General features: G+C 38.9%; 1 protein-coding gene across 3 annotated transcripts; it reads right to left on the reverse strand.

The window, feature by feature from the left end:
* Positions 1-1657: 1657 nt before the first annotated feature.
* Positions 1658-8312, reverse strand: LOC108928642 (uncharacterized). Of its 3 annotated transcripts, XM_018742677.2 has the most exons (5): positions 8183-8312; positions 7682-7842; positions 5539-5775; positions 3970-5149; positions 1658-3175 (listed from the first exon to the last, which is right to left on the reverse strand). In XM_018742677.2, exons 3-5 carry the CDS (start codon positions 5678-5680, stop codon positions 2989-2991), a joined length of 1509 nt encoding a protein of 502 aa, XP_018598193.1. In that variant the 5' UTR covers positions 5681-5775; positions 7682-7842; positions 8183-8312; the 3' UTR covers positions 1658-2988. The 3 variants fall into 3 exon arrangements, with proteins under 3 accessions (XP_018598193.1, XP_018598192.1, XP_018598194.1); XM_018742676.2 differs by lacking the exon at positions 8183-8312 and having other exon boundaries at positions 7682-7891; XM_018742678.2 differs by lacking the exons at positions 7682-7842; positions 8183-8312 and having other exon boundaries at positions 3970-5073; positions 5539-5616.
* Between the last annotated feature and the right edge of the window lie 629 nt (positions 8313-8941).

Genomic DNA, 8941 nt, shown 5'->3' on the forward strand with positions numbered 1-8941 from the left:
GCCATCTGTATTATCCTGCTACATAAATTTTAAGCCCGATACTTTATTTATCCGCTGACTTTATTAATAGCTTTTTATTTAAAACACTTTCCTTCAGATTGTTCCGACGTTTGTAGCTCTCTCGTGCCACCTGTGGGCGGAATTCTGTATAAATATAATTTTCATTCTTTTAATTCAAAATCAATAACCGTTTGTCCTAATGCAAGGTTTGCGGTGGCCCAGGATGCCAGTCCATCGCACATAATCTCTCTCTCTCTCTCACACACACACACACACACACACTACAGATAGTCACCTATTCAACTGAAACATAATATTATAATATACTACTACAAACAAAAGTATTTAGCTGACTCCTTTGCGTGGGCTGGTTTTCAATGATAATTATAACTAAATTAACTTTACTGTGATTTACCCATTTATACAGCAGCGTATTTTTGCTGCCTCAGTTCAGGATGAGGACCTCGATAAATGACACCGCGGCGCAGCAGGACAGGAATTTAAACCAGGACCCAGCTCTTTCTGAGTACATTTCTATCGAATTTAAAATCAATTGCTTTTCAGAATATTAATATTTAGATTCTGTTTTTAAATAATGGGGAATTACATCTTGTTTTCGAAGCATTTATTGAAAACCCTTAAGAAAAAAACATCTCCAACATGTTTTTCTTTATAGCTTATATATCTCTTAATATGAAACTATGGGAGATGGAAATGCATGGTGTGTATGAGCAGCCTTCTGCTTCATAGCATTTCAGTGGAATCTGTGCAGAAAATTGTTTCTGTATAAGATCTGAGAAACCTACTGACCACCCAACACACTCCCTACACACCTCAGATGAGGTGAGCAGGTAGCAGAACCAATAGAGCCATTGCCTGGTACTCCAAAGGCCCAGGTTCAGATCTCATCTCCTGCTACCACACTGCTGAGTAACATACTCAACCCTAAATTGCTCCAGTTAAAAAATAATTTTAAAAAACCCAGATGTCTCACTCTACCAAAAAAAAAAAAAAATTCAGAAATTTTAAATTCCCAAAATTAAGTCTTCCTTGTTTAATTTTTGGCACAACTTAAAATCTATACATTGCTACACAGTGATAATCTGCATCTCATTTGCCATTTTACTTTCATGCTTTTTACACATTATGACCATTCAAAAAATTTGCGACATGCAGTAAGGGAAATTACTTATTACAAAATCATTATCCCAAGGATCATAACTTATGCCAATTCAAAAAAAAAAAAAAAAAAAAAAATTTGTACCATTTTCCCAAACACCAACATTAATTGCACTTGATAATCGAGACAAATCACTTTATTTGAATAATAAAGAAAACTACAATAAACAACTGAAGATACATAGAAATATTTCAGATATAAAAGTGGGTCAATGATGGTATTAAATGTGCTACCAGCTATATATAAAAAAGTAATGTGTATGGAGCATAATCAATACAATAAAGTTTATTGCACATTTGCAATTTTAGATAACTGTACACCTAAACACATTTTAAGTTTAGGAGCCTGCTCTTATGTATTGTATTACTTTACATCATGCTATTGCAATATAATCAATACCAGAAATCCAAATATCAAAGTATCAAAATATTGATATGCTTTGCCTGTGTTTATCATTTTTAATCTTCCCCCCAAAAAAAGTTTCCCCCCCCCCCCCCCCATCTACATTTTACCAGTTTAAGAATTTACTTCTGAAACTAATTTTCAAAATAAAAAGTTCATATTTATAACTATAGGAAGGAATATGATGAGAGTTAAAATTAAATTTGATTTATTTGCATCAGTTAAATCAGTCTTGGGAATAAGACATTGTACTTCTAATCCAAAACATTAACATTGACAAATTTAAGAACAGTACATTGCAGACACATAGATTCATTGGCAGAATATCACAAGCTGTCAAACACTCTAATGAATAAATTAACAATATAAAAATCTTTGTAACAAAAAATGCCCTACAGACACCACAGCTACGAAAATAGTGAAGTGATTGTTTTTCGCAAATACAGCAGGTGGATAAAGCAGAATAAAAGCAGCTAACTGTGGGACAAGACCATCTCTAGGAGAATAAATAGACTGAAGCAATCATTTCTCCTTACACAAACCAACAGTATCACTTAGGAGGCGAGGATATAAAATAAAAATAAAAAAAAATGTCAGCTAAAGTCATGCTAATAATCCATGCACTAAGTCTAAGTGGTTCACACACATTCTTACTGATTTAAAATACACATGCTTCTAGGGTTTAAGCCATGCTTTTGTCTGTTTTTGCAGCAGAACAAGGGGAAAGGATGAATGATTACGTTAAAAACATAACTTCCCTTTAAAGGGAAGTAATAATCAACAAAGAAAATGCCAGCACATGAACACTTCCTGAATACAATACACACATTCCTGTATGGTGACTGCATTTCCTGTATTCATATATTAAATATAATTTCAAGCACTGGAGAGACTGATGGCATGGCAAGTTAGTTGTAGAACACCCAAATGAAGCATCTAAAGAGATTCAGTCTGTAGAATGAAAAAACCAACTTCGCAAGGCAAACAAAAGACCATTGATGAAACAGGATTGTCAAACTAAAATAAATAAATAAATAAATAAATAAATAAATAAATAAATAAATAAAGCCTATTACTGTCTGCTCTGAAGCTTAGGTGTCACAAAATTTAATTTCTTTCAAGTGCTGGAGGAACAACTTTTTATCGCTATATTGTCACGATTGTCACCAGAGTAGAGGACATTTACAAAAGTTGATTTTCTTTTCACAGTGCTGAGGGACATCAACTTTTCCTTTCTGTAACAATCAACACAATCTATGAAGTGCTGAAAAATGCAGGCTTTTAAAATGTGTAACAGTAACTTCAACAAAATAGTTAACAGCCTGCCATCATCACCCAATTGATTAATTTAAGCACGTGGCCTCCTGTGTGGCTGGGTATTGGTGCTGGCAGAAAGGGGCTTTACATCAGGTGGTGGTTTCTTGTTTTAAACGCTGACTGCGAGCTTTGTACACCTCAATGAGTAGATCTTTGACGTACTGGATCTCCCGTTCCACAGACTCTGCCTTGTCTCGCAGCTCCCTGTTCCGCCCCTCCAGCCCATGTAGCTCCTCCTCCAGGGAGTCCAGCTCCGCCCTCTTGCGCTGGCGGTACCTGTGGGAACAGAGGCCCATCAAAGATAGTAAAGGCGAAGTGGTTATTCCATGGCTTTACTCCAGCGTTGCACCACAAGACTGTCACCTTAGGTCCCAAAGAGGCAGTCAAGGAAGAAGGAACAAGAGGACTGCAAGCATTCAAAGACTACACAAGCAGACTTCCAATCAAAAGGCTGTTTGCTCAAGTCACAGGTACAAGCACAATACAACCACTGATAAACAGCCTTTCATTCATAAAAAGGCAACTTCTTAATATCTGGGAAAAAAAAAAAGACGATACCTTATGAAACCATTAGATACTGACTTTTTTTCCCCTTGCTGCTATATATGCATACAACATAAATACACATAGCCTTAAAGACTACCTTGTACTTTCAGACTGTTGGTAAATGGGCTTATATTTAGTATTTTTCAAAAATTAAATTATAAAATTACAAATATAATGGCATTAAAAAACACATACACTTTACTAGAGTACTTTAAGACATTGTCAAAGGATAAAACAGCTGACTCCCTCATGGAGTTTGTCTACAACTACTGATCACAGTTGGGGATATTGACAAAAAAAAAAAAAAAAGTCTAAAAGGAAAGCTTATTTCCATTTAAATGTTAAAAACATTGTGTTTGAGCTGAGCAACTCCACTACACCATTAAATTTCACCCTCAACTGATGAGACATTGGGAAAATGCCATACAAGGCGTTATTCTTAATTTTTCTAAATTCGTGGTATATATGTAAAAGCATTAACTGAGTGACTGTAACCCTACAGATTTTGACAACGTATCTCTCACCTGTGAGCCGCAGTTTTGTTCTGGTCGCGTTTCTTCTGTTTCCGCTCTCTGTGACTAGCATCCACGGGGGTATCCATTTCCAGTTTGACAGTGCAAAGCTCTCCTTCCAGGGTTGGAGCTGACCTGTGGCCAGCTAAACCTTGCTTCAGCTCCCTCCCACCTTCACCTGGCAGGCACTCTGGGCTGGTGTCCCCAAGGAAATCGGAGAAGTCTCCAGGCCGGCACCCTGGCTCATGAACACCAGCTCTTATCTGACCCCCTGCGGGACCCAGGAAGCCATGGAAGGACTCTACAGGGCTGGTGGCCTGAAGAAAACAACTCTGGTCTGGCTCCATCCCCCTACCAGCAATTTCAGTCCCATCACCATCTTGGTCACCCTGTGATGTTTTTAAATCTGTGCTACCATGACTGCCACAAACTTCACTCAAACTACAAACCAATTGGTTCTCTCTCTTGCAAGGTATGTCTAGGGACCCACCAAGACAATATCCTCCTATCATTTTCTCTTCACTAGCAACATCCCCGTTGAAACAGTAAGCATCTTCCTCTTTCAAAGTTACCATACAGTCTCCAGTCTTGACTTCACTCCCAACACAGTACCCTTTTCCGAAAACCTTTTCATTCTCAACACCAAAGTAGTTAACAGCCTGCTCTGGGCTACCTGAGTTATTTTCTTTGGAACTCCAAATATTATTACTTTCCAATCCATCTGCCACCCTTGCGCCATCAGAAACTCTTCTACGATTATTGCTATTGGGGCGAGTGCAATTGTAAGGGGCGGGTCTAGGTGTCTTGCATCGGCCAATGGGGCCTCCACAAAAGCTCAGTAGGTCGAGCTCCCCAGTTGCCAGGGTAACAAGAAGTGGACCAGATTCTGATTGGCTAGAGCTGTACGAAGCGTAGGGCAACGGGTAGTAAGACTGGGTACCCGTTTCTGGGGTGACTCGGTCACATCTCTCCAATTTCTCCACTTTCTTTGGGGTTGCATCGGACAGGAAGTAATCCTCCAGTTGTGCAAGCTCTTCTTGTAATAAAGAGGTCATCACCTCCAAGTCAGAGGGCACCTGGACGTCATGTTGAGGAGGTGAAGGGGGAAGGGATGCACTGGGAGAGGAGTGAGAGGTGGGGAGGTAAGAGGAGAAATCAACTTTTTCCGTCATCCAGTCAGTGAGATCATCACCTACGGAAGAAAAATATATATATATACACACAAATACCAATATAATCACTATATAAAAACAAGTCATCGATTAACATCATACAATAGCTAACCAAAAGATTTTGACAAGGGCGTGTCCCTATCCTTTGCCATAAACACAACCTGTATTTCATGCTACCACCTAAAGCTAACATTACTACTACATCCAAAACTTAATTCAATTTCGAAAGGTAACATTACTATAATAGACAACAAATACTACGTACGCTTGCAAAAATGTCTTTGTAAATTGCATGCATTTCCAAAATATTTATTTTACGTTACTCACTGTACAAGAAGAACGAACGTGCTGCAGTGCGGCTACCACCCAGAAAGGGGGAAAAATAAAAAAGCGTATGAATGCAACTTACCAATTAAGTGCTGACTCTTGTCTGACTCCTCCCCCCTTCCTTCCTGTGATTGGCTACGGCTAGCCTGTAGGGGAGAGAGAACGAGGGGGTCTACCGGGCAGTCGAGGGGAGTCTTCCAGAGAGGAATCGATGTCGCCATCATTTCTTCTGTTTCGATTCAGAAGGTCAAACGTATGTAACGTGTGAGAATGTTCAAGATGAACCATGAAGGACAGAGTTGGGGCAACATTATTAGACCTACAAGAAATTCAAAACCCAAAGTTAAAAATCTTGATTTGGGGGGGAAAAAAAATTTTGCCCAATTTCTCTTTTTCCAACATCAACTCTACATATAACATTTAATTTGCATTAAAAAAAACAACTTCACTGTCCTGGATAAACAACTGTTAAATCAAAGTAAAGGTGTAATGATCAATATATCTCAGGTAAAAATGCAGTGGTTCAGCTAAGCACCTGGAGGATGCAGCCCATTTACAAACAGAAAGATACGAGTTAACAGAACACACATCTAAACTACTATCGAAGGGTCACAAAATTTCTAGCTCAAAATCAATCAATTTGATACATTCTACTTTGACAAATAGCACAAATTGATATCAAGTAATTAGACACTAGCTGCAATGTTCCCTCTGCATAAAATTATGAAAACCTCAGTTAGTTTTCAGCAGGTACATCAATGCAAAAAAACATAACTTTTAAAAATAACAGGTTTAACTGGCTGTCTTATCCTTTTCACATTAATCATTGTGGCATCCTAAGCTACTGCATCAGTAAAATGGGCAGTTCTCATTAGTTTCCAGTCCCACCAGTCATATACACCATATACTACCATTAAATCCAATGTGACACGAGAAAGTTACAAAAGATAAAACATAACATAATACAACATTGTCCAAAGCATCATATAACAAAGCAATAATCAATCAGCACACCACTCAAACAAACACATGGCCTTCCATAGCATGTTGTAGCATCTGTGAAAGTAAATAATTGCTGAAATATAAGGCTGAGGAGAAAATTCTGTTTGACACAAAAAAAAAGGTTGTTAAAAAATACTAACACTAAATGTGAAATTATGTAAACCAATGCTTCAATATATTTTACAAGAATTTAAGCAGCCAACATGGTACCATGAACACAGTGATCACGCTTCAATCTGAATAGCGATTCACTCACCGCAACCACAGATTTCAAACTACATCTGGCAACTTCAAACTTGCAGGTTGGAAAAATAACCAGGGTTACGCTGGTTATTTACAGAGATGCTCGTTACAAACACAGCAAAAGTGGAAAAAAGACCATCGGGCTGATATCTAGCAGTAATAACACTACCTCTGAAACATGCTTTTAGGTCCAGCTGGTGGCGGAAGTCTGACAGCAAGCATCACGCCCGCTGGCGAACTAGAAACGCACGTGCGCAACAAACTTAAAGGGGACAACTGCAACTTCTTCAGCAGCTCTCATTTGACAAGGTCAGCAGCATGGACAATGAATGATGAGGAAGACCAAGTGGAGGCTGACTTTCTAGGTGCTGCATACAATTCATTGTGCACTGATCTCCGTCCAGCTCCACTTCAGCAACTTTCCTTTCCTGTCCCTCACAGAGAGACGCGCGGACCCCACCAACCAGTGTGAGTGAACGTCTCGCACCAGCTACTTGTTGACTCGCGTGTCAAAATATGTGTACGGAGTAGCACCATTCCAAAGTTACCAACATTAGTAGGCTCAAAAAAAAAAAAAAAAAAAAAAAAAAGTCAATCATCAGTCAATAATGAAGCTGGAGAAAGAATGCGATCAACTTAACTCATGATGAAATAGAGACAGTCTAAATCAGATAACCGACCGTAACGGAGCTAAAGCAGCACTCACTCACTCAGTCCAGTCACTGACTAACACTGACTCACAAAATTAATCCTTCAAACACCTCGTCGTAACGCTGCAAGGATCAACTCGTGGTTCCTAACACACAGTGCAACTACTTCGTGTAAAAGAATATTTATTAAATGTATTTATATAAAACATACGTAAATCTAGAAAGAAACCAAGTCAAGTCGTGCCTCAGGCTAGCACTGACGAACGAATTCGACACAACAAGTTTCTCCTAACTCCAGAAACTGCATTTATAAGACCAAATTCAACTTACTCCATTCTTGCAAGAAGATTCCGTTTGGCAGAAGTGCGTTGCGATGCAAAGCACAGCAATTGTGAGGTCGCGCGGTTGTGCAGAGTTAAAGCTCCATAACTCGAGGAATTACTCCGGTCCACTGTGTTGGATTATCTAGACGTCGTCTGCGAAGTCGCGAGCTGCAAATTCGATTTAAAAAGTGAGTCTCAAACTCCAACCTGACGACCAACCGCATCACCAGCACAACATGAAAGCGAGATCACTCCGCCGGAGTGCTCTGCCGCCTGGTAATAATATCCGTTTGAAGTTCGGTCAGAAGTGGGAGTTTTGAAGCAACCTATATAAAGTTATCATGTTTGCTAATATACGCTATCCTTCTCCAAAACATGCCATTTTCGTCCCATTGAAGCTTTCCATCAAAACTATACTGTTGACTTGTAACTAAAGCATAAATCTACTTCTAGGTGGATGTGTTATTTTCAAAGAATTAAATAATTTTCATAAATTAAACACACTCACTGTCCTCGCCAAATATTTTGGTATCGTGTACTGCAAACCTAAATAACGACGCATTTCGTCTTTCTTTGTTTACGAAGGACTATTTGATCACACGGAGAGGAAGGACACCAAACCGCTACCGCGGAGTTGTACAAAAGTCATTGCAGCCTTGTTGCATCAGCTCTACGAAATGAGCAGGAGATTCGTTGGTTATGGAAGGTGAGTGGATTTTCATTGGATGAGCAGAAAATTATCTCATTGGTTCAGATGCAAGAAACCACGCCCCCTTTCAACCACATGTCCTATGTAAATATCCCGTGTGAAAAAGGCATGGTTTTTGCGGAAAAGTGTGGTCTTACAGCCGCCTGCAAATGCGAGCGCGCTGTGCATTTGGTATGAGTTTAATCATGCATATTATTAAAAAGGAATTTTTATTAGTCTCTATTTCATTTTCAAACATGTGGATTGGTACGTCAAGGAAAACCTGTCCATATGTGTGATTAATAGCTATATAGAGAATATTTTTAATAAACTGAAACAAGTTTTATACACTATACTATAACTTAAGCCTACAGGACAGAGATCACAGAAAAAAAAAAGCAATGCGCCAGGCTTTTTCTCGCGCTCCATGAACGACACCGTGATAAAACGTTGAGTCTGCAGTTGTGTAGACAAAACAATGAGTGAGAAAATACATTCACGCAAGAACGCTGTTCGGGTGCTTAAATAATTGTCGAAACACAGTATTAACCTCACATGTTAAATAATTATTGACACTCT

This window comes from Scleropages formosus, chromosome 10 (genome assembly GCF_900964775.1).
Source record: "Scleropages formosus chromosome 10, fSclFor1.1, whole genome shotgun sequence".
Taxonomy (NCBI): domain Eukaryota; kingdom Metazoa; phylum Chordata; class Actinopteri; order Osteoglossiformes; family Osteoglossidae; genus Scleropages; species Scleropages formosus.

Bases quoted from the DNA above. Each gene is read 5' to 3' on its own strand.
- LOC108928642 (XM_018742677.2), bottom strand. From the start codon at position 5,680: ATGATGGCGACATCGATTCCTCTCTGGAAGACTCCCCTCGACTGCCCG. The intron at 5,150-5,538 runs GTAAGTTGCATT...TTTCTTCCGTAG, and splicing joins CAAGAGTCAGCACTTAATTG to GTGATGATCTCACTGACTGG. The intron at 3,176-3,969 runs GTGAGAGATACG...CTGTTCCCACAG, and splicing joins AACAAAACTGCGGCTCACAG to GTACCGCCAGCGCAAGAGGG.